This window comes from Mobula hypostoma, chromosome 2 (genome assembly GCF_963921235.1).
Source record: "Mobula hypostoma chromosome 2, sMobHyp1.1, whole genome shotgun sequence".
In the NCBI taxonomy this organism is placed as follows: Eukaryota; Metazoa; Chordata; class Chondrichthyes; order Myliobatiformes; family Myliobatidae; genus Mobula; species Mobula hypostoma.
The window spans coordinates 218,312,682-218,339,847 of record NC_086098.1 but is presented as its reverse complement, the minus strand read 5'-3'; the positions used below and the strand labels follow the sequence as shown (position 1 = coordinate 218,339,847).

At 42.3% G+C, this 27,166-nt stretch overlaps 1 protein-coding gene across 1 annotated transcript in view; it reads right to left on the bottom strand.

The window, feature by feature from the left end:
* The window catches only part of fam210b (family with sequence similarity 210 member B), a 70,209-nt gene that overhangs the window by 6,459 nt on the left and 36,584 nt on the right, over positions 1-27,166 (bottom strand). The window contains exon 2 of the mRNA XM_063041497.1: positions 14,416-14,597. Within this exon, the coding sequence (XP_062897567.1) occupies positions 14,416-14,597 (182 nt within the window). The remainder of the gene's footprint in view (positions 1-14,415; positions 14,598-27,166) is intronic.

The window sequence follows — 27,166 nt, the reverse complement described above, 5'->3', positions numbered from 1 at the left end:
CAAATTTTCCACAGAAACACCAGCCACTGCTGTTCTGCTGTCATCCACGCCCTACTGCAGTGTTCAAATCAAGTGACCCCCAAGCTTTACAAGAAAATGAGATACCACCTCTGTAAAGCTCTCAAAGATATCAAAAGACAATACCAGTGCAAACTAGAGTACCAGACCAGCTGGCAAGCATGTGCTACAATGGGCCACAAAATACAGTAAGGCAGCATCAGCAACAGTCCACTCCTCCCCAATAGGCTTCTTTTATTGTATGGGTGTTTTGAGCAGAAGGGGATTGGAATGTCACCCACCCCAACAGCCTCAAATGCACCTGAAACCACAGTCATTGTTCCAAATGCAAGATCAATCTTTGGAGAGTGAACTGAAAAGCAACTGGCCCAGATGGTGTCCCTGGCCGTGCCCTTCGATTCTGCACAGATCAGCTGGCAGGGGTATTTGCAGACCTTTATAGGCTCTGTTCACTTCAATCTGAAGTTACCATCTGTTTTAAAACTATCATTATCATTTTAGTACTTAAAAACAAGGAAACATGCTTCAATGACTTCCACCCGGTGGCTCTGACATCCATTACCGTGAAGTGCTTCAAAGGGCTGGTCATGGTACACATTAACTCCAGCCTTCCAGACCGTATCATCAAGTTCCTGAACCAGCGTGGATAACGTCACTCACCTCAACACCGAACACATTCCTGAACCCATGGATTCACTTTCAAGGAATCTACAAGTCATATTCTCAACATTATTTATTTGTTGTTATATTTTAAGTATTTGCACAGTTTGTCTTTTATACATTGGTTGTTTTGACAGTCTTTGTGTGTAGTTATTTATTTATCGACATACAGCATGAAACTGGCTCTTCCAGACGCGCCACCCATCAATCCCCCGATTTTAATCCAAGCCTAGTCACGGGACAATTTGCAATGGACAATTAACCTACCAACCAATACGTCTTTGGATTGTGGGAGGAAACCAGAGCAGCCGAAGGAAACCCACACAGTCATGGGGAGAATGTACAAACTCCTTACAGGCAGTGGTGGGAATTGAGCCCAGCAGGAAAAGAAAAAGGAACGAAAGCTTGCAAGCACCAAACATCCCCAACAACTCCCTTGTATAAAAACTAATAGATCACCCAAACGCCCAGTCCGCCAATTGGCAACAAGAATGCGCGAGAACATGAGAAAAACATAGAACTGAAAGAGGCTGATAGGAGCATGTTATGGGAATTCTCTGATACAAGAACCAACCAATTCCACTTTACATCAATTAATCACATAAAATGCTTTGCCAATACTTAGTCTGTGAGCCCCCCAATGTCGGCCACCGGTACCATCTGGGGGGAATAATTCTTATAGTGATTTTTGGCAAGGTATACACCCCTAGTGCTAGAAAATATGTGATAGCATTGCAGCGGTGGTAGCTTTCTGTGAGGGGACTGGGAGTTGCACCTCCATGCTATAAGAACCATGATCCCATGGTGCTTTGCCTATGATAAGATGAATTATGCCAGGTACCTGTCCCCTTACTTTGCTCAGATGATGAACCTCCCGGAGAAGGATCCTGTGTATAAGGTCTTCAAGACAGGCCAATTCTCAGTGCAGCTGTCAAGTAACAACCCCTTTGGGCAGATCCCTGTGGACCAGGCTATTGAAGCCACAGTAAACAAAGACACACAGACTCCTGGAGGCACATTACGGTTCAGGCTGAATGCTGGAGCTATCAAGTGTTACTACATAACAGCTGAGAACCGCAGTGCATTCCTGGGACAGTTAAGGGAGATGAATGGAGGAAGGTGGAGTACAGAGCAAAGCTACAGGAGAAGATTCAACATGCAACTGTGAATGACAAATGTTACAGAATCACATCTCAAGACAATGAGGAGGTGTCAGCTCTTCAGTGTCAACAAGAAGCAGATGGCCGTCTACTTCTCCATGCTGCCCATGCCACAAGAGAGGGATACCAATCTGTAGTGATCTGCTCAGAAGACACAGATGTCTTTATCATGGCTTTAGCATTCTGTGACAAGATTGAGGCCCCATTGTCCCAGAAGTGTGGAACTAGAACCCGTGCAAGGCTTGCAGACATCAGGAAGGTTGTTGCCACTGTTGGCATAGAGGTTTGTAGGGCTCTCATTGGGTTGCACGCATATACAGGATGTGACAGCATAAGCGCTTTTGCAGGCAAAGGGAAGACAAGTGCCCTAAAAAAGGCGGGAGGAGAAGATAGCAGCGCGCCATGCGCGCGCAGCTCTCCGGTGAAAATGATATTGTATCCGTTAAATAGGGGCCGTAGACAATTCTGATTTGATACAGACAGACGTAAAAGCACAGAGGAACATCTGGAGAAATTTCTGAAATGCTGGTTTGCTGCCGCTGTTACTGGGCGATCGAGAATCTTCCGGAGGGAAGGCCTCAAAATCCCCGGCTTTGCCTGCTGCTGGTAACCGAGACTGAGGTTGAATTGTTCGGATAGAGATGGTGCTCAGTACTTGGTGTCGGAGGGCTCATCGGAGGCTCGAAGTTTTCGAACGACAGAGTCGGACTGTGGTCGGGCATGGCAGGGAGAGTTTTCTTCCTTCTCCCGTCTGCGTGAGATGTGGGACATTCGAGAGACTTTGAACGGTTTTACTGTGCCATGGCCTGTTCTTCATCAAGTTATGGTATTGTTGCACTGTTGTAACTGTATATTATAATTATGTGGTTTTGTTAGTTTTTTCAGTCTTGGTCTGTCCTATGTTTTGTGATATCACACCGGAGGAATAATGTATCATTTCTTAATGCATGCATTACTAAATGACAATAAAAGAGGACTGTGTGTCCTCATAATCTAATCTAAAACTTCTAACCAGCAACAGGGAAACTCGGGACACATTCTTAGAGTTGGGTCAGGAATGGGACCTCTCCCCAGAACTGATGGACAAACTGGAGGCATTTACATGTCTCCTGTATGCCCCAAAAGCATCGACCACTAAGGTCAATGAGTTCAGATATTATCTTTTCTGTGCCAAACAAAGGTGAAATCAAAAGTCATCAACTCCCACCATTCAAGTACAGCTTAACAAAACATGCACAGCGAGCCAACTACCAGGCTGGTATGTGGAGAAGATGTTTAGAGAAGGACCCACAAGTGCCAAGCCCTGCTGGCAGAGGATGGAAGATGGAGAGAGAGGAGGAAGCTGGATCTACTGGCCTGTAACTATCCAACAAACTGTTCACTCCCAAGATGTATGTGTGTTGCAAATGGCCTCAGGTGTACTGACATGTGTAGTCTGGCAGACTGTAAGAACCAGGCATCCACCTCAGAGAGTGTGTAAAGTTCAGATGAAGAAATGGAAGACTTGGAAAATTATTATGATTATTAATAGGTTATGAAAGTATGGAAAACAAAGTATGGAAAGCAGTCTTTGATTAAATATATTCATCTTACAACCAAATGGGGCCTAGGTCATGGCCGTGTGGAACCCCACATTTGAATTATAGAAACATAGAAACATATAAAAATCGGTGCAGGAGTAAGCCATTCGGCCCTTCGAGCCTGCACCGCCATTCAGTATGATCATGGCTGATCATCCAACTCAGAACCCTGTACCTGTTTTCTCTCCATACCCCCGATCCCTTTAGTCACAAGGGCCATATCTAACTCCCTCTTAAATATAGCCAATGAGCTGGCCTCAACTGTTTCCTGTGGCAGAGAATTCCACAGATTCACCACTCTCTGTGTGAAGAAGATTTTTCTCATCTCGGTCCTAAAAGGCTTCCCCTTTATCCTTAAACTGTGACCCCTCGTTCTGGACTTCCCCAACATTGGGAACAATCTTCCTGCATCTAGCCTGTCCAATCCCTTTAGGATTTTATATGTTTCAATCAGATCCCCCCTCAATCTTCTAAATTCCAGCGAGTATAAGCCTAGTCGATCCAGTCTTTCTTCATATGAAAGTCCTGCCATCCCAGGAATCAATCTGGTGAACCTTCTTTGTACTCCCTCTCTGGCAAGAATGTCTTTCCTCAGATTAGGGGACCAAAACTGCACACAACACTCCAGGTGTGGTCTCACCAAGGCCTTGTACAACTGCAGTAGAACCTCCCTGCTCCTGTACTTGAATCCTCTTGCTATGAATGCCAGCATACCATTCGCCTTTTTCACCGCCTGCTGTACCTGCATGCCCACTTTCAATGACTGGTGTATACTGACACCCAGGTCTCGTTGCACCTCCCCTTTTCCTAATCGGCCACCATTCAGATAATAATCTGTTTTCCTGTTTTTGCCACCAAAGTGGATAACCTCACATTTATCCACATTAAGTTGCATCTGCCGTGAATTTGCCCACTCACCTAACCTATCCAAGTCACCCTGCATCCTCTTAGCATCCTCCTCACAGCTAACACTGCCGCCCAGCTTCGTGTCATCCGCAAACTTGGAGATGCTGCATTTAATTCCCTTGTCTAAATCATTAATATATATTGTAAACAACTGGGGTCCCAGCATTGAGCCTTGCGGTACCCCACTAGTCACCGCCTGCCATTCTGAAAAGGTCCCGTTTATTCCCACTCTTTGCTTCCTGTCTGCCAATCTCCACATCAATACCATACCCCCAATACAGTGTGCTTTAAGTTTGCACACTAATCTCCTGTGTGGGAACTTGTCAAAAGCCTTTTGAAAATCTAAATATACCACATCCTCTGGTTCTCCCCTATCCACTCTACTAGTTACATTCTCAAAAAATTCTATAAGATTCGTCAGACATGATTTTCCTTTCACAAGTCCATGCTGACTTTGTCCGATGATTTCACCGCTTTCCAAATGTGCTGTTATCACATCTTTGATAACTGACTCTAGCATTTTCCCCACCACCAATGTCAGGCTAAGCAGTCTATAACTCCCTGGTTTTTCTCTCTCCCTCCTTTTTTTAAAAAGCGGGGTTACATTAGCCACCCTCCAATCCTCAGGAACTAATCCAGAATCTAAAGAGTTTTGAAAAATTATCACTAATGCATCCATTATTTCTTGGGCTACTTCCTTAAGCACTCTGGGATGCAGACCATCTGGCCCCGGGGATTTATTTGCCTTTAATCCCTTCAATTTACCTAACACCACTTCCCTTCTAACATGTATTTCCCTCAGTTCCTCCATCTCACTAGACCCTCAGTCCCCTACTATTTCCAGAAGATTATTTATGTCCTCCTTAGTGAAGACAGAACCAAAATATTTATTCAATTAGTCTGCCATGTCCTTGTTCCCCATGATCAATTCACCTGTTTCTGACTGTAAGGGACCTACATTTGTCTTAACCAATCTTTTTCTTTTCACATAACTATAAAAGCTTTTACAGTCAGTTTTTATGTTCCCTGCCAGCTTTCTCTCATAATCTTTTTTCCCTTTCCTAATTATGCCCTTTGTCCTCCTCTGCTGGACTCTGAATTTCTCCCAGTCCTCAGGTGTGCCGCTGTTTCTGGCTAATTTGTATGTTTCTTCTTTGGAATTGATACTATCCCTAATTTCCCTTGTCAGCCACGGATGCACTACCTTCCCTGGTTTATTCTTTTGCCAAACTGGGATGAACAATTGTTGTAGTTCATCCATGCGACCTTTAAATGCTTTCCATTGCATATCCACCGTCAATCCTTTAAGTGTCATTTGCCAGTCTATCTTAGCTAATTCACGTCTCATACCTTCAAAGTTACCCTTCTTTAAGTTCAGAACCTTTGTTTCTGAATTAACTATGTCACTCTCCATCTTAATGAAGAATTCCACCATATTACGGTCACTCCTACCCAAGGGGCCTCACACGACAAGATTGCTAACTAACCCTTCCTCATTGCTCAATACCCAGTCTAGAATGGCCTGTTCTCTAGTTGGTTCCTCGACATGTTGGTTCAAAAAACCATCCTGCATACATTCCAAGAAATCCTCTTCCTCAGCATCCTTACCAATTTGGTTCACCCAATTTATATGTAGATTGAAGTCACCCATTATAACTGCTGTTCCTTTATTGCATGCATTTCTAATTTCCTGTTTAATGCCATCCCCAACCTCACTACTACTGTTAGGTGGCCTGTACACAACTCCCACCAGCATTTTCTGACCCTTAGTGTTATGCAGCTCTACCCATATCGATTCCACATCCTCCCGGCTAATGTCCTTCCTTTCTATTGCGTTAATCTCCTCTCTAACCAGCAATGCTACCCCACCTCCTTTTCTTTCATGTCTATCCCACTGACTATTGAATATCCCTGAATGTTGAGCTCCCATCCTTGGTCACCCTGGAGCCATGTCTCTGTGATCCCAACTATATCATATTCATTAATAACAATCCGCACCTTTAATTCATCCACCTTGTTACGAATGCTCCTTGTATTGACACACAAAGCCTTCAGGCTTGTTTTTACAACGCTCTTAGCCCTTATGCAATTATGTTGAAAAGTGGCCCTTTTTAATTTTTGCCCTGGATTTGTCTGCCTGCCACTTTTACTTTTCACCTTACTACTTTTTGCTTCTACCCGCATTTTATACCCCTCTGTCACTCTGCACTTGTTCCCATCCCCCTGCCACATGAGTTTAAATCCTCCTGAACAGCAGTAGCAAATGCTCCCCCTAGGTGCAGACTGTTTGTACCGGTCCCACCTCCTCCAGAACTGGTTCCAATGCCCCAGAATTTTGAATCTCTCCTCCTTGCACCATTTTTCAAGTCACGTATTCATCTGAAATATCCTCTGATTTCTACTCTGACTAGCACGTGGCACTGGTAGTAATCTAGGGATTATTACCTTTGTGGTCCTACTTTTTAGTTTATCTCCATACTCCCTAAATTCAGCTTATAGGACCTCATCCCGTTTTTTACCTATATCGTTGGTACCTATGTGCACCACGACCACTGGCTGTTCACCCTCCCACTCCAGAATGTCCTGCTGCCACTCAGAGACATCCTTGACCCTTGCACCAGAGAGGCAACATACCATCCTGAAGTCTCGTTTGCGGCCGCAGAAACGTCTATCTATTCCCCTTACAATCGAATCCCCTATCACTATAGCTCTCCCACTCCTTTTCCTATAGGAAGGATGTGGAAGCATTGGAAAGGGTACAGAGGAGATTTACCAGGATGCTGCCTGGTTTAGAGAGTATGCATTATGATCAGAGATTAAGGGAGCTGGGGCTTTACTCTTTGGAGAGGAGGATGATGAGAGGAGACATGATAGGGGTGTACAAGATAATAAGAGGAATAGATAAGAGTGGATAGCCAGCGCCTCTTCCCCAGGGCACCACTGCTCAATACAAGAGGACACAGCTTTAAGGTAAGGGGTGGGAAGTTCAAAGGGGATATTAGAGGAAGGTTTTTTACTCAGAGTGGTTGGTGCGTGGAATGCACTGCCTGAGTCAGTGGTGGAGGCAGATACACTAGTGAAGTTTAAGAGACTACTAGACAGGTACATGGAGGAATTTAAGGTGGGGGCTTATATGGGAGGCAGGGTTTGAGGGTCGGCAAAACATTGTGGGCCGAAGGGTCTGTACTGTGCTGTAATATTCTATGTTCTATATTCTTCCCTCCTGTGCCGCAGGGCCACCCATGGTGCCATGAACTTGGCTGCTGCTGCCTTCCCCTGATGAGACATCTCCCCCAACAGTATCCAAAACAGTGTATCTGTTTAGGAGGGAGACGACCCCAGGGGACTCCTGCACTACCTGCCTACTGCTACGCTGTTTAGTGGCCACCCATTCCCTTTCTGCCTGTGTAGCCTTTACCTGCAGTGTGGCCAACTCACTGAACTTTCTCAGCATCGCGGATGCTCCAATATGAATCCGATCACAGCTCCAGCTGCTCAATGCGGTCTGCCAGAAGCTGCAGCTGGACACATTTCCTGCAAACAGAGTCGTCAGGGACACTGGAAGTATCCCTGATTTCCCACGTGCCACAGGGGCCGATCTCAGCTGTCATGACCTACCCAATACGTTGACTCAACTTTTGAGATGTGGATGTGGAACGTTGCCCACTGCCTTGGGACTTATTGTACCGTAATTCTCTATGCTATGACAAAAGCTTAAGATTGTTTTGATTTGATACAATATGGAAAATATCATGACATTGATAAAACTCCAGAAATCTCTCCAAATGAGGTTTTTTAACCTTTTGGGGGGGGGGGGGGGTAACATTTTCTGCTGTACTGATGTTAATATGGAATATATACAAAAAGTGATTACTTATTTGAATTTCTGAATAAATTCTCTACAAACCCATGTGATTATGTGTGTCCTAGGGTTTTTATTGACTTGTCCAAAATAAGCAACAGACAAATATTTTTCTAAAAATGAAATGAGTCACTCTACTGAAATTGGGCACTGTACTGCGAGTGCCACCAATGGCATAGTTTTCAATGTAGAATTTTATAACAACATTTGATGATAAGTGTTTGAACTCAGCTATCATTGTGACAAATTTCAATGTTGCGGGATCACTGATGACAAAATACCACTAGGTTATACTTTATATTGGCCACTTTTCAGAAATGTTTATTTTAGGGTAGTACGACCACTGGTGCAATGCTATCACATATTTTCTAACTCTAGAGATGTATACATTGCCAAAAATTACTACAGTATGAGCATTATTCCCTTAGATGGTACTAACCAACCCTACTGGCGTTAATTAGAACACAGAGCAGTACAGCTCAGGAATAGGCCCTTTGGCCCACAATGTTGTGACGAATCAATTAAATTAGTTATCAAATGGCCAATTAGACTAATCTCTTCTGTCCACACAATGCCCACACCCTTCCTTTTTTCTCACATTCATGTGCTTATCTACACATATCTTAAAAGTCCCCAACGTATCTGCCTCTACTCAGAGAGTGCACTCCAGGCACACATCACTGTGTAAAAAAACTTGCCCCTCACGTCACCTTTGAACTTACCCCTTCTCACCTTAAATGCATGCCCTCAGCTATTAGACATTTCAACCCTAAGAAAAAGGTACTGTCTGTCTGTTCTATCTAGGCCTCTCATAATCTTATAAACATCTATCAGATCTCTCCTCAGCCTCCGGTGCGCCAGGGAAAACTCAAGTTTGTCCAACCTCTTGTTATAGCACAGACCCTTTAATCCACGCAGAAACCTGGTAAACTATTCTCCACCCCCTCCAAAGTTTTGACATCCTTCCTATAATGGGACAAACAGAACTGTATGCAGTATTCCAGATGCAGCCGAACTAGTTTTTTAAAGGTTCAATATAACTTCCTGACTTTTGAACTCAGTGCCTTGACAAATAAAGGCAAGCAGGCAATGTGCCTTCTTAACCACCCTATGAACCTATGTAGGCACTTTCAGAGAGCTATGAACTTGCACCCCACGATCGCTACACTCTTCAACACTGAAAGGTCTTGCCCTTAACAGTCCTGTCTCTTTACATTAACTAAGGTGCAACACTTCATATTTGTCCAGATTAAATTCCATCTGCCATTTCTCCACCATATCTGCAAATGATCTATACCCTGCTGTATTCATTGCCAGTCTTCTACGCTATCCAGAACACCACAAACCTTCATATCATCTGCAAATTTACTAATCCATTCATCTACATTTTCATCCAGATCATTTGTATACATTACAGAGTCTCCAGTACAGATCTCTGCAAAATATCAGTAATCAAAAACCTCCAGTCCCTTCAACCATTACGCTTTATCTTCTATGGGCAAGCTAATTCTGAATCAAATGGCTAATTCATCATCGATCCCATACATCTAATCTTCTGGATGAGCCTCCCATGAGGGACCTTGTCAATTGCCTTACTAAAGTCCATGGAGGCATATAGCCTTCACCAATCACCTTTATCATCTCGCCAAAAAGTCAATCAAGTTAATAAGACATGACTTGCCTTACACAAAGTTATGCTGGCTCTCCCTTATTAGGCCATGGTTTTTCAAATGCTTTTAAATCCTACCCCTAAGCTCCAGTAATTTCCCTATCACTGACAGAAAACTCACCAGTCTATAGTTTCTAGGATTATCGCTGGTTCTTTGCATGAATAATGGAACAACATTAGCTACTCCCCAGTCTGACCTCACCTGTGGCTAGAGAGAACATTGGTTAAGGCCCCAGTAATCTCTTCTCTTGCCTCTGTAAATAACGTGGGTATATCCCAACAGCTTCTGGGATTTTATCTACTTTAAATGATCATTAAGAGACCCAACACTACCTCCTTCTTTACCTCAAATGCCCTAGCGCTCAGCACTGATCTCCCTATCCTTCACATCCTTCTCCTTGGTAAATGTCAATGTAAAGTATTCCGTAAGGACCTCACCCATATCTAGATAGATGTTCTCCCCTTTATCCTTGAGTGGTCCTACTAAGCATGAACATCTTTTATTTCAGTCATCACTGGATAGCCATGGACCTGGGACAGCATGGGATTTGGGACCCCAAGCTATAGAAGACACATAGACATGGGTTTAGTTTGCCTTGTGATTATATAGTTTTTAAACCTGAACTCACTCAAAACAGTGTGAATTGGATCATCAATGTAGGGGGAGCAATCTTTGCTCTTTGACAAGCACCTGGCAATGATTCCCAAGCACCACCCTCATGGTCTGGTAACAGAGAGGAACAATGCAGAGGATTGACAGAAATGTTCTCAAGCCGAAAATTAAGGCGGCAAAATAAGCAACCATGCTGTTCCAATTAAATAATTTTTGATACTTTGAGACCTAAAATCTATAAGAAGTGGCAATTCTTCAGAAAGGTATGATCCCTAATTAGATTCACTCTAGTGCTATTTACTGTACCTACAAAAACTACACGCAGCACTCTTAAAGTCAAAACTCATGTAAATTAGACCGGGGTGAAAAAAGTACAGTAATTGCACAATGGCCAGGAACAATACAAATCTTCCTCTGATTGAAATCAGGCTTCCTGCAAAACAGCAGAAACAGCAGAATTTCACAGCATCACGATACTGACTACATATGTTCCTACCTGAACCAACCCTCATTTGTTTTAACAGGAGTAAACAGATAGGAGTGAAACAACCATTGTCTGCCAAATGGAAGATATTATAAAATCAAAGTTAAAATAGCAGTTAAAAAGTCCAAAAAGGACAGACACAATGAATTGACCACTCTTAAGAAAATAAACTGTAAGACACAGAAGCACAATTGACTGAGGAGGCAAACTTTATCCTTCCACTACCTGAGTGAAGACAACAACATACATTATTTTTAAGCAGGATAGGAAAGCGACAATTACCATCCTCACCCCACCAAAAATGGCCACCAGTTTCCTGAAATTCTGCTCAGCAAAACTGCACTGATAGACTCAACAAGAAAGAAGGTGGGAAAAAAAAATCACCAGTTTGGTAAATAGATCTGCATTCTTTGGAACAACTAATATGCATCTTTTCAAGTTAACCCTCCCTCTGCAGTACAGACTTTTGGAGCTTGTTTTACAATTATTGTTGTGCCAAAACAAGCTAGTGAACTGATAATTTTACTATAGAGACAGTAAGCATAGATGGACACACTAAGGCAGACGTCAAGTGCTTCTAGATCGTTAACTCAGTGAAAGACAGTCTTTGGTCTGCCTAAAGTTTGCAGGTTTTCAAGACTGCAAGATGTCCATAAGGGAATGCTGCCATACAGCACATACGGAGCTGCAGGAGTATACGCTGATAAATGCACTGAAGCCGAATGCAGCTAATGCAAAGGTTCTGTGCAAAAGAGGACAGTCTAAGGTCCTACCGCTACTGGGCATGGAGACTGAATTCAAACAATGAAAGGGTACATTATCTAAGGGGGCCATGAGAAACTATGGTACTATTGGGAAAAGCTTCCTCATCTCTACCTGCCACTCCACCTATCTTTGTATTATCTTCAAACTTTGCTTTCCATCATCCAAATTGCTGACTTATAGCGTGAAAAGAAGCGGTCCCAACTCCCACCCCAGCAGATCACCAGTAGTCAGCGGCCATCTTTATTCCCACTTTTTACCTCCTGCCAGATTGCCAATCTTCTATCCATGCTATTATCTTTCCTGTAATATCATGGGCTCTAATCTTATTTTGCATCCTCATGTGCAGCACCTTGTCAAAGGGCTTCTGAAAATCCAAGTCAACAATATCTATCAATTCTCCTTTGTCTATCCAGCCTGTTATTTCATCAAAGAATTCCAACAGATCTGTCCGGCTGACTTTGGCCTAATTTATCATGTGCCTCCAAAAACCTCATCCTTATTAATGGATTCTAACATCTTCCAATCACCATCTCCTAAACTCCCCAATCAAATCTGGTTCAATCCCAAATTGTCTTTCCTCTGGTGAGCTTCACTACAAGCTACACTAAAAAGCCATCCTGTATGCATTCTACAAATTCCATCTCTTGGGATCCAGCACCAGTCTGATTTTCCCAATCTTCCTGCATATTGAAATCCCCCATGACCATCACTGACATTGTATTTGTTACATGCCTTTTGTACCTCTCAATTTGTATCCCACATCCTGGCTACTGTACTGTATATAACTTCTGGCTTGTATTATGGCCTGTATATAACTTCGATCAGGGTCTTTTTACCCTTGCAGTTTCTTAACTCTACCCACAATGATTCTACATCTTTTGATCCAATATCACTTCTTTTTTTTTAAATTTAGTTTTTTTGCCAACAGAGCCACCTCACCCCTACCTGCCTATCTGCGCTTTCGATACAATGTGTATCCTTGGATGTTGACCTGCCAACTATGATCTTTTAGCCATGACTCAGTGAAACCCACAGTGTCATAATTGTCAATCTCTAAATGTGCTACAAGATCATGAAAGTTATTCAGTAAACTGCGTGCATTCAAATATAACACCCACAGTCCTGTTTGCATGACACTTTTCGATTTTGCCCCCACGTTACACTTCAACTCACCTCACTAACTGCAGTTTTGCCCCTTCATCTGCTTGTCCTTCCTCACAGTCTCACTACACACTGCATTCTACTTGTATACCAACTGCCCAATAACTCCAGTTCCCATTCCCACGTCAAATTAGCTTAAAGCCTCCCCAACGGCTCCAGCAAACCTGTCTGCAAGGATATTGGTGCTTCTCAGGTTCAGGTGTAATCCTGCTGATCCAACTCTCTGCACTATCTGACTGCCCTGGATACAGCCCTTACATCACCTCTTCCATAAATCCTTACCCTCAAGTCACTTTAGGTCACCTTTCTGAACCTCTCCCGAAGGCTCCACTTCCCCTTATTTTCTCAACTCACAGACTGAATCTCATCCCATCTTGCTCCAAATCTCTGTTTGTCACCTCCCCATTCTACAATTGCAAATGAAGCTCCAGTCTCTGCAACAAACTTGAGCCAGCTCCTGGCTTTTCCTAGTGTCCGTGTATGCAAGCAGGTGCTGTCTGCAGCTAGTTGTACCACAACTACCAAAACAAGACCGTTACCTTAGCTACGTTATCTAAACACAGCTAAGATTACTGCCTAGTGTATCCCGCCATGTAATCGGTGGTGAGGGTCGGATCAGTTTCAACTTCAGTTTACACAATATTCAAACATGCAGCCTGAAGGAGCTTATGCATGGCTACCCAAGCTATTTGGCATCAGTGCCACAGCAAACCAGTGCCCGTTGGAGAAGGGAGCGAGGGGAACATATGGAAAGATATCAAGAATATCTGAGTCGCATAGGGGAAATCCAGAATTTATTCCCCATGGCACAGCTGCCTCACAGCTTCATAATAGTCAGTATGAACTTTTCCTCTGTACCACGAACACTCATACACCGTGTTGTTATCAACACATAAACAATGGAACATTGAATTGGATAGGTCAAAAAATGCATCTGATATCAAATCCCTAGTCCCACTTCAGTTAACAATTACCAGAAAGTGCAAGACAATAATTTAGAATCTCAACTTTAACATGAAGCTTTGAACATCAATTGAGCACATCAGGGTTGAAGCTCTCTCTGGTAGGCCAATGCGTGCGGTGTAGAAAATAAGACAAGAACCCCCGAGATATCCATGTCCACTTCTGAAGTGTTGCCTGTATTGGGAAGAGGAGCTTCCAGCAGACACACAGTGTCAAAGGCAGTGGAGCCTAACGGGTGGCAGCACTGCCACTCAAAGCTCCAGCAACCTGGCTTCGTTTCTGACTCTTGGGGCTATCAGTGTGGAATTTGCACAATTCTCCCTGTGGATTCCTCCCAGATCCCCTGGATTCCCCACGTCCCAAAGATGTGTGTGTTAAATTAACACGCCTCTGTAAATTGCTCCTTATGTAGGTATGTGAAAATAATTAGGGGTGGGGTAAATGCATGAAGAATAAAGTGAGGAGTAGGACTAATGTAAATGGTCACTTGAAGGTTAGCATGGTGTGGCCGTGGGAAGTCTCCCTCACAGATGATCTTAACTCACTAGAATCTGATGATCTTTTTAAGACTCACCTTGAAACAGCTAGATAGAAGATGCCAAGTGAAGCCAGTGATATCCCAGTGTGAAATACCACTCCTACAGCTCCGTATTCTTTGAAGACTTGTTTCAGCTGCTGGGATTTGTTGAGCTTTTTACAATCACCGCTCTCAGATCTTCTGACTTCATTCCCACTTGTTCCGTTTCTGCAAACTGTCTGGGGGAGAGACAGAGTGAGAATGAAGGTTATTGCTGGAACAGAGAAAGAAAGCAACAAGGATCCACACCTAAAATGAGATTCCCTCAGACAAATTTAGTCATTAAGTCATTACACCATAAATGAAAGAAGCTTTTCTTGTGGGGAATAACAAAAAGACATAATAAGGAATCACATCCTGATTTCAGAAATTGGAAGAAAGCCTTGTGTAGGTTCAACCTATATCAAAACAGTACTTCAAATGGCCAGAAGATTTTCTTCTCAACATATTTTGGACTCAAGCATTCTGGTTCAGGATTTGCTGGCTCGGTGCAGACATCAATCACCAACTCAGAAAGGGACAGAGAAAAATGAAAGTGATGTGACACGCAAGGAGAGGCCAAGACATCCAACAGTCACTGCTTCTGGAGCTTGGGTTTGATCGCAACATGGAACTGCATTTCCAGGAGGTGGCATAGATCTAATTGGACAAAGGATTTCACTCTGTACTGTTAGATGATTGAAAAGCAGAATGTGACAGAAGCACCCTGCAGAGAAATTTGTACCCATACATTTCAAGCTGATTACAAAAAAGAATCTTCAAAACCTGGTTACCTGACACTTCTCCCTCTGGGGATGGACAAGTAAGCTATTTATGTCCCACATTCACTGTTTTCATTACTGGTGCTCTTGTGTTTGTACCATGGAATTTGTTTGGCTCTAGGGAATTTGTACTCGATTGAAAACCTGATCAGATAGTCAGATGTTCAAGAAATATGAGAATAGAATTTTAAAATGAGCCACTTTAAATACAACTTCCTGTCTAGTCTTCAGATACACCAGATCAAATCGCAGTGCCACATCTTGGCACATGAGGTACCAGAAGGAGCACTGGGAATGCTACTGAGAATCTTGAGGTCATTCCTAAGGAGCACACAAAGACCGGGCCATCAGCAGCAAGAGGGGTGTGCCTCCGCAGGACAAGTTACCCACCCACCTGCCCTATCTGTGAAGGAGACCATGTCACAGTGACTTCATTGGACAGCTTTGAGCTCTCAACATAGGAATCGTCCCTAATCGCAAGCAATCATCTACCACCTAATAAGAACACAGAACCACGGAGAGCACAAACATTTGAAACAAGTAACTGGGACAGAAAAATAAATCACTCAGTATCACCAGAGTTCAAATAAACATATCTGCAACTTTCAGCAAGACCTTATAAATGTAATTCTACTTTGTAAACAACTTTATCTATTCAGAGCCATTCCTAATCAGACTCCATACATGTAATGTGCAGACAAGTGAGAGTAACCTGCCTTAATAAGAAAGGTATCTGTTCTTTGAGCACTGTTCACCAACCCATCTTCAAAACGGTGGACTGCTCTTCCTGGTACTTTTGAATTCCTGGTTCTTCCCCCTCCTTCAGCCTACGTACTTTTTAGCTGCAGATCTATCAGAAGAAGTCAATGCTTTGAGGCAAAACTGCTGCTGGAAAAAATACGTACTGTTCTGGCTTCTAGAGGAGTAGTTCATTTTGTCTGAACTTTACTTTCTATTCATAAGCTGTTTTTTTTTCTATCAATTCCTGTGTGGGTTAGTTTTTATTCTATTTAAAGCATATGGTGGAAAGGCATACATCTCCATTCATTCTTTACTTGCCCTTGAAGCAGCAATATCTGTGAGTATTAAGTTTTTGGTCATGTTGGTAAACATTAAAAATATTTTGAAGTATTACAATTAAGTTTATTGTTGTGCCACAAATTTATTCTTGTTCACACTGCATAGTTATGGAGGGCTGCAAATACTACCTTGGTTAACACTTGCTATGAGAATAATTAACAGTATTAGAATTTTCAGGCATGTAAAGAATCTGTATTGAATTTAATATGTATTTTATTTAACTCTGAAGTTTCGCAGAAAAGAAATGTCATTAAAAACCCTGAAGAAAGCTTCTGTCTTGGGTGATTTTTGCAAAGTTGTTTAGCTCACTGCATATCTGTGTACAAATGCACAGTGAGGGCAGTAGACATACATTTAAACATTTTCACCACCATTAGGATCAAAGTAGCAGGAAAAAACTTTAAGAGTAAGAAACTTATTCCTCATCTTGGAATAAAACACTAAGAACATAACCTACCTCCAAAAATACTGTACAACACTGCCATATACTTTTTGTTGTGTTTGTGAATTATTTAAAAATAATCTTTTTTGAAAACAGAAATTGGGACTTTTTAAATAACTTGTATTTGTATTGTGTTTCAATCTAGCAAAATGCCTCAAGGCATTTCCGAAAATAAACATGGATGATGAACAGCAGTTTGGAGTCCTGAATGGAGATGAGGGAGGAAGTGAACGGACAGGCATAGCATTTTGGCCACTTGCAGAGATGAGTGGTAGGAGGGAGATCAGTGGGGAGGAATGAATGGGCAAGTACATCATGTAGGGAGTGAAATCTCCATGTAAAGGCAAGGTTAAAAGAAAACTGGCTCACACCATCAGTATACGATTATACATGGAAAATATGCATTGACAAAGAGGAAGTTCTAACCAAACTGTACAAAGCTGTATTAACTAGAAATGCCTCCACAAGTCACAAGTTAGCATGCTGCACATCAATCACCACCTTGACTCTCAATTTATCAACTATTGCAAGTAACCATACGCATGAAATCTTGTGCAACAAAGGAGACCAACTGGAGTGCACATGCTCAAATGCACTGGCAAGGCATCAAAGGAACACAGAAAAAGCAAGCAACTTTAATGCCAGTGAAGAAAAATAAGCACAGCAAATCCAATGCAAAATTTAGATTTGAGAGAGCAAGGAAATCAGGTAATGTGTAATATCAGGGTGACATACAACATGCTGAACAATTTATTAAACTGGATTAACATAATGGATGCACAATACTCACTCAATCAACCTGGGGCAATGGAAGAACACAGATTTACTTCACAATCAAATAATGCTAGAAAGTAGTCATGCATATATACTGCAATTAGCCCCAGAGGAACAGGCTGTCAGTACAATCCTTTCAGATAAAGTCCAGTGGGTGACAGCAGCTCCCTTATTGAGAGAGGGCAGAGGGGAGAAAGGATTACCACATGGGCTACAAAATCTCCCCGTGAGTGGTCAAAGTTACAATTTAACTTGTTAAAACCACAAGAGGTAGTGCTGCATGTGCAGCCCCAGCACAATGATAGAAAGAGTGGGAGATATCAGTCTTTAATAAGGTAATAATATATAAATGTGTTTATCTGTCAAAGGCTATGAGGGGAAGACATTTAGTGTATGTTCTCTTGTTAGACAACATTTCAGTAATATACAGAGACCACTGGACTTCAAACCAGGAAATTACTGCAAGATTCTGAAGATTTATTATTGGAAACGTACTCAGTACGAGTAGGCCATAAGCCAGGAAGCATGCACTGCTGCAATAGATACTGCTGCTTGTTAACAGTACCGTAAGGGATTCAGCTTTAACTCCTACATCAGTCTAGTTAATCTGTACTCAAGATCAGAAGAACCACTGTAATTTCACCAGCAATAATGGTTGTGGAAAACTTGCATTAACTCAAGAAATTCTGCAGATGCTGGAAATGCAAAGCAACATACACAAAAGGGTGGAGGAACTCAACAGCTCAGGCAGCATCTATGGAAATGAATAAACAATTGACATTTTTGGTCAAGACTCTTCATCAGGACTGGGAAGGAAGGGGGATGATGCCAGAATAAAAAGGTGGGTGGGGGGGGAGGGAAGGAGGGTAGCTGGAAGGTGATAGATGAAGCCAGTGGATGTGAATAGTAAAGGACTAGGGAGGAAGAAATCTAATAGGAGAAGAGAGTGGACCACAGGAGAAAGGGAAGGAGGAGGGGCACTAGGCAGAGGTGATAGCAGGTGAGAAGGGGTAAGAGCCCAGAATAAAGAGTAGAAGAAGATGAAGGGAAAGGGAAACATTTTTTTAAAAACAAGAAAGAGAAATCGATATTCATGCCATTAGGTTGGAGGCTACCCAGATGGAATATAAGATGTTGCTCCTCCACCCTGAGGTGTCCTCATTGTGGCACAAGAGGAAACCACCAACATGTCAGAATAGCAAGGGAAATTGGAATTAAAAAGTTTCCCTTTAGGTGGCTAGGGTAGAGGAGCTCAACAAAACGGTCCCCTAGTATATGATGGGTCTCACCAATGTAAAGGAGACCACACCAGGAGCAGCAGATACAAACGTCAACCTCAGCAGATTGACAGGTGAAGTGTTGCTTCACATGGAAGGACTGTTTGGAGTCCTGAATGGAGATGAGGGAGGAAGTGAACGGACAGGCATAGCATTTTGGCCACTTACAGAGATGAGTGGTAGGAGGGAGATCAGTGGGGAGGAATGAATGGACAAGTACATCATGTAGGGAGTGATCATGAAAGCTAATAGTGGGGCTGGGGGGGGGGGAAGGTAGTATTTGACGATAACATCCCTTTGGAGATGGTGGAAGTTGTGGAGAATGATGTGTTGGATGCAGAGGTTCCTGGGGTGGTAGTCGAGGACAAGAGAAACTCTATCCATGTTAAAGGTGGTAGGAAGATGGGATAAATATGGATGTTCAGGAAACGGAGGAGATGTGGCTGAGGGCTGCATGAATAGTGGAGGAAAGGAAACCTGCTCTTTGAAGAAGGTGGACACCTTTGATGTCCTGGAAAGAAAATCTTCATTCCAGGAACAAATGTGGTGGAGACGAAGGAACTGAGAAAAGGGAATAGCATTCTTTACAGGAAACAGAGTGGGAAGAGGTATAGTCAAGATAGCCATGGGAATCGGTAAGTTTATAAAAGATTTTGGTCAACTGTTTCCAGAGGTAGAGACAGAGATTGTGAATTTGAAGGCAGGATGGAATTGTCGAGCTCAACGTAGGTGCACGAAGTAGTACCAAGTGGTCATCAATATAGCGGAGGGACAGTTGGGGAGCATTACCAGGGAAGGCTTGGAACAGTGACTGTTCTACATAGCCAACAAGAAGGCAAGCATAGCTAGGGCCCATGCAGGCGCCCATGGCTACACCTCGAGTCTGGAGAAAGTGCGAGGAACTGGAAGAAAAATTGCTAAGAGTGAGGACCAGTTCTGCCAGACGGAGAAGGGGTGGTGGTGAAAAGCAACTGGTTGGTTCTTTCATTAAGAAATAAGTGGAGAGCTTCAAGGCCTTCTTGATGGGGGATAGAATTGTATGGGGTCTGGACATCCATGGTGAAAATGAAGCAGTCAGGGCCAGGGAATTGGAAGTTACTAAGGAGAGTGAGAGTATGAGAAGTGTTGTGGATATAGGTGGCTAGGAGCTGAACCAAAGGGGAAAGAATACAGTCAAGGTATGAGGACACAAGTTCAGTGGCAGAATGGTGAAGACACAGCAGAGATTACAGCTGGGATTGAGTTGGGGGGCGGGGGGAGGAGAACTGGAGGTGTCAGAGGAGGGCAGAGGGTTAGGATGTTCAGGTAAGGTGGGGTGAGAGGAAGTTGGAGGCTCTAAAGACCCTAGCGAGGACAGTGGAGGATACTTACACTAAGTTCTTTAAGAAGATTCTGGATTAATTTAGGGGAATATGTAAACATGCTTAATTAGTACGGTTAGTTGTGGTGTTATAACTGCCTCAGCACTCCAGTGGCATAGATCCCATGCCGATCTTAAGTACAGTCTGTGTGGAGGCCGCACAATCTTCCTGGAAACAGGTGGGTATCCCTTGGGTGCTCCAGTTTCCTCTTAAATATGATGGAAGATTAACTGGCCACTGTAATTTTTTTCTTTAGAGTAGATGGATAGCAGGGTAAATACATTATGAAAGTTACACTTTTAAAAGGAAAACATTAATTGGGTGGTGTGTAGCATAATGGATAGCACAATGCTTTACAGTACCAGTGACCCAGGTTCAATTCCTGCTGCTGCCTCATTTGAATAAAATAAACATAGTGACACTAATGCACGCATTTCCCCAGTGAGAAGTTGATGAGTATGACAGGAAGAGTACATAACAAGACAGGCAATGGAAAGGTCTATATCTTGAACTACTGTATACACAATGGGCTGAATTACCTCCTGTGTTGCAAGGAAGTAGAAGTTCTTTTTGTAACAGGACAGCTATTGGTTCTCTGTTCACAAATGGTTCAACCAAATTTGCAGATGAGAAGCAATCATCTTTGAATGTGAAGCAGATGTCTGATACACTTCAAGCTTCAGGAGTGAGCTGTTTCATGTTCCTGGGTGTCAAAATCTCTGAAGATCTATCCTGGGCCAAACATGCTGATGTAATTACGAAGAAGGCATGACATACCTATATTTCATTAGGAGTCTGAGGAGATCTGGTATGTCACAAAGACACTAGCAAATTTCTACATATGTAGACAGCATCCTAACTGTTTGCATCACCGTCTGGTATGACGGCGCCAATGCACAGGATTGGGAAAAGCTGTAGAGGGTTGTAAACTCAGCCAGCTCCCTCATGGACATTAGACTTCTCAGCATCTTCAAAAGACAATGCCTCAGAAAGGTGGCATCCAACAATAAGGACACCTACAACACAGGACATGCCCTCTTCTCATTACTACTAGAGAGGAGGTACAGGAGCTTGAAATCACACACTCAATGCTTTAGGAATAATTTCTTCCCCTCTGCCATCAGATTACTGAATAGTCAATGAATCCATGTACACTACTTCACTATTTTGCTCTTTTTACACTACTTACTTCTTTTGTACTCTTTCTTATTGTAACTTGTAGTATGATCTTATGTATTGCATTGTACGGCTGTCACTAAACAACTAATTTCACAATGTATGTCAGTGATAACAAACCCAATTCTGATTCACTGCAGAGATTTAAGCTAAGTGAATTTTACAGGTGGAAAATTCTAAAGATTGGAACACTGCAGGTAGAAGTTCGGAAGTGAGTTGCATTTGAAAGCTGTCAATGACTGGAGGATTGCGCTTCTGCCACGGTACGGGTTTCCTACCGTTGAACAAAGCAGAGTAGCTTAATAGAACCTGTCACACAAAATCATGACTGCTTCATTAATGCTGGGTTAAAGAGCACTGACATCTCATTGAATTAAGTTATTAAGACATTGATCAGCCTGTCAGCTACCTAATGTCAACACTTCAACCTAATTTGAAAGCATAGCCCAAAAGACATAGCAGCAGAATTCAGTCGTTCAGTCCATCGAGTCTGCTTTGCCATTTGATCATTGCCGCTTTATTTTCCACCTCTAACCCATTCTCCTGCCCTCTGGCTATAACCTTTGACTCCCTTACTAATCAAGAACCTATCTACCTCTGCTATAAATACACCCAATCACATGCCTCCATGACCATCTGTGTCAAATTTCATAGATCCACCGCCCCTCACTAAAGAAATTCATCCCTGTCTTGTTTCTACAGAGATGACTTTCTATTCTGAAGCTGTGTCCTCTGGTCCTGGACTCTCCCCCTATAGGAAACATCCTCTCCGTATCCACTCTATCCAGACCTTTCAATATTTGTTAGGTTTTCATGAGATCCCCTCAATCTTAAAAACCCCAGTGAGTACAGGCCCAGAGCCATCAAACACTGCTCAAAGCTTAACTATTTCATTCCTAGGATAATTCTCAAACCTCCTCTGAACCCTCATCAATGCTGGCACATCCTTTCATAGTTATAGGGCTCCAAAACAGTTCACCATATTCCAAATGCAGTCTGACCGTTGTCTTATAAAGTCTCAGCATTACATAATCATTTTTGTACTCTAGTCCTCCTAAAATGAATGCTAACATTGCATTTGCCTATCAACATAACCTGCAAGCTAGAAGTTGGGCATTCCTACACTACGACTCCCCAGTCCTTTTGCACCTCCAATTTCTTGATTCGCTGTTTCAAAAATAGTCTATGCCTTTATTTCTTCTACCAGCATGCACGACCACACACTTCCCTACGTTGTGTCTATCCCCTGACTAAACTATCACCAATTATAACTACATTTCTCTTCCCCCCCCCACACTTAAAATAGCTATGTGAACCATGGTTCAGTTGCTTATCCTTCCTTCAACTCCATTGCTCCTCACTGTGAAGATGAGAATCTCAGACCTGTTGGGTAATCAAGAGCTGAGGCTCCTCCTCCATTACTACCTTTTGGATCCCTATACTTCACACCCTCTTGTCCCTGGCCACAGACTGAATTTGAATCTAATCAGTGTGACTATCTCCTGAAACAAAGTGACTCGGTAGTTCGCCTCCTCCCTGACACATTGCAGTGTTTGAAACTCAGATTCCTGTCCCCAGCTTTGAGCTTGAGTTCCTTGGACAGCATGGTCACCAGGAATCACAATGGGGTCCACTAGCTCCCATATCATGCAGCTACACACATCATCCAGTTCTGAATCCCTATTTTATTTCATTTGCTGTGATTTGGTACATTTTTAGCTCACAACTACGAAAAAAAACTTACCTGTACTTACCTGCTACTCACCTATGCCTCTTTGCCGAAGCTTCTCGATTCAAAGATAGAGACTCCTACACTGGTCAACTCATATAATGGCCGATCCAAACATTGCTTCCAGGGCCTTGACTCCACCTCCTCTTGCCAAAACCCCCTGCACCAAAGCCTCAGTTCCCCACACTAACTCTATCCACTACCAAAAAGGCTGCTATGCTTGAAGCTCACTTCTTTTTATCGGCCCAAGTGAAACTCACACACAATAGACCTACTTTATTCTCACTGGTTTCTGCTCTTACATAGATGTTGCTCTTGCTACTCCAAAGTAAGGAGATGTCTAATCGGCTACATGCAATACGACAGATCCTGCTTTACCTTTCACGGGTAAGTAATAAGACAGTTTGTGTATGAAAAGACCCTATAGTTCCCTTGAAAGTTAGAGAACAGAATATCACAGTACAACTTAATAGACCTCAGTGTTATTCTAGTACATTATAAACATAATTACATCCTGTTTTACTGCTGTGGAGGATTGTTCAAGCCCAATTTTAAATTTTGGGGAAAAGTTTGTTTCCTCTTGTGGCAGAACCTAGAACTAGGGGTTACTACTTATACATCAGGGGTCACTCACTTTAGACAAAGCTGACACGATTTTTTTTGTCTTGTAAAAAAATGATGGGGAAAATCTCTTATCAAAGGGCAATAGGAAGAGAGTCAAAAATTTTCAAGGCAAAATCTGATAGATTCTTGTCAGCAACAGGAAGGTGGAGTTATTATTCCATCGCATGAGATCATGGCTGATCTGACTATATCTGACTCAAGAGGGTGACTAGAGGCTTGTATGGGATCTGTCTCATTACAAATCAATCCTATTTTACAAACCCCAACATCTGTTTGAAAACACGGAGTTAAAATTATTTCTGTGGTTTCAGAGTTTAACTGAGGTAGGTTAGCACAGTGATGCCATTGTGTAACTTACCGCTTTTAGTGAATCTTTAAACCACAGGAAACTGTTAACAGTTAAGATCGCTTTAATTTCCACACAGTGGCACTGTCTTTCAAGGTCTAGCATTAGTGAGGACAGGGAGAATAATGAAACAAGAAGTTGGTAACACTCCACAGGTCCTGCAAAGCACCCAATTAAATGCAAAGTCAAATAAAAGTATCCTGTATTCCCCATCTCAGAATCCAACACAAACAAAAATATTGCAATTTCAAGAAATTTACAGCAAATGTGAAATATTACTAAAAGATCATTGTCAAAAAATGTCTCTCTCAGCAGTTCTGATCTACTTAGCTTAATATTTCCTACATTTCCTGTTTTAATAAAACAAGAAAACGAACATACAAGAAACTGAGAGTGACTCCCCCCTCACCCAAATGAACCAAATTAATCATTTGGAATCCAAATATCTTTGTAATTTCCACATTTGTTACTTAAAAACTGAAGTTGGTCTTTACAAATCCATCAAGCCCCACACCTAAGAGCCCTACTTATTCAGACATGCCAAAAAAATTTCCCCTCCCATAAATACCCAATGGTATTTTGAGAATAATGTTTATACAGAACTGAGCCTGTGTTGGGACTCCTGAGACAGCTAACAGAAGGTCAAAGTACGCAGAGTGCTGAGTCTATACTTAACCTTTAATTTTCCTTTGGAATCTTATAGCTAAATGGTTTCAACATTATTAAAGCTCATGATCCCTGTTATGTGTGATGCCCAACTTCTAAGATGGGAAGACAACTTTTAACTTAGAAGATTTGAAGACAATAAAATCCAATACATTTGTTGTTATTCCTCTCCACAGTACCTCCTGCAAACACCCCATTTAAACTGCTCCACAAGGGGCTATGTAAAAATCCTAAAATGGCCTTGGGGAGATCTCACCCATGGATAAGTGCTCTTGCATGCATTAGAGAGCAGTGCAGGCTGCCTACAGTGACTTCATGCTGCTGATCCCTGGAGCAGAAAAGCAGATCAAGCCAAATCATTAATGACCAAGAGACCAGTATTCTCACAGTGGCATCATGAACACTTCTGCATGTTTCTTTATAAGGGCAAAAGTCAGACTTTAGAAAATGCCCTGCACTGTTTTAATGACTGCTTTGAACAAATTTTGATGGAGATAAATTGCCAGAATTAACTTGGTCAACTTTAAGGTTTTCTTTTGCTATTTGGCCATGAAGGACAGTCAAATATTTCTGAATTCAGTCTGAGAGCAACTCTACACTGTTGGAGGTGCCCTCTTTCAAATGAGGAACTAACCAAAATCCTGTCTTCCCTTAGATAGTGATGGAAAATGCTCTGCCATCATTTTGTATGTCGGACAGTACATGGACCCTGAACAGCATGATGTATAGAGGGATCTTGTGGTCAAGTTCATAATTCCCTGAAGTGATTGCACAAGTTGATAAGGTAGTAAAGAAGCATACAGCTTCCTTGCATTTATTAGTCCAGGCACTGAGCTGAAGAGTCAGGAAGTTACACTGCAGCTTCATAAAACTCTGGTTAGTACTGCATTTAATTCTGGTCACCCCATTATAGGACGGACATAGAGGCATTGGAGATGGTGCAAAGGAAATTACCAGGATTTTGCCTATATCAGAGGTCATGTGCCAGGAAGAGAAAATGGACAAGGTTGCATTGTTTTCTGTGTAGAGGCAGAAGCTGAGGAGACACCTGACAGAAGTTTATAAGATTATGAAGGGTATAGATAGACAGCCAATATCTATTTTCCATGGAAATGTCTAAAACTAGAGGCATGCATTCTAGATAAGAAGAGGCAAATCCAAGGAGTTATGCAAGGCAAAGTTTTATTTATTTATTTATTACACAGAAACTAGTTGGTACTTGGAATAAGCTGCCAGGTGTAGTAGTGGAAACAAATATGATATGACTTGTTTAAAGGCTCTAGGGAATCACACGAATATAAGCCAATAAGACGATAAGTCATAGGAGAAGAATTAGGCCATTGTGCCCATTGAGTCTGCTTTGCCATTCAATCATAGTTGATCCTTTTTTCCGCTGCTCAACCCCACTCCCCGACCTTCTTCCCGTAACCTTTGATACCATGGCCAATCAAGAACCTATCAAGCTCTGCCTTAAATATACCCAATGACCTGGCCTCCACAGCTGCCTGTGGGAACAAATTCCACAAATTCACCACCCTCTGGCAATATGACAATGGCAAGGTAATATTTCTGCAGGCAAAAGGGATGAGTTAATTAGACTTTTAATTACTAGTTTAATTAGGTCAGTACAACATTATGGACCAAAGAGTGTGTTCCTGTGCTGTACAATTCTGTTTCATGTTGTTCAAAAGAAGCAGAGTGCATGGCAATTCATTCCTACCCTGTAGCCACATTGTATACCACTGTCAAAATTAGGCTTTAATCACGTCCAGGGAATTGAATTTTGGTAGAGAAGTAGAATACACAGTTGCTACTGCATAACATGGTTAGTACAGGTCGACCTTCTTAATCTGGCACCATTGGGACCTGAGGAATGCCGGATTAGTGAAAATGCTGAATTACAGAAGGATCACATTAAGCAATAACTAACCACCTCATCATACCTTTAAAATATCATGTAAATCAGTACAAGTTAGATAATAATGAAACAGAAATATTAAATGAGTAGCAAGTGAAATTTTAATAAAGTTATATACAGTACAGGCACAGATAAAATAAAAGGTACAGGTAAATGTACAGGAATTAATTTATATAGAACAGTTGAGCATTTCTGCTTCTAAAGTGAGACATTTAATATACCTTCAGGCAAAGTTACATGTCTGCAAGTGTGGGGTTGTCAGGATCATCAACATCTTCATCTTGAAAAATGAGTGAAGCATCAGGAACTGGTGCTGAAACTGACACAACAGTTTCTTCAAAAACTGTTGATGTTGGTGGCAGCACATCTGGGTGAGCAGAAGCAGAAGTCGGAGAAAGGAGGTCTTCTATACGCCACATTTCACGCGACCACCAAGCGGCTGGGGATTCGGCGCTGGGCTCTTCCTTCTTCACTTGCAGTTACTGAGGGAATCCTCATTAGTTTCTTTTCCTCTGCTTAGTAATATGCTTAAATTCAGCGGGTCGCCATGTCTGATCTGAGGTCGTAGGCAGAAGAGAACGGAGCGCCGGCCGG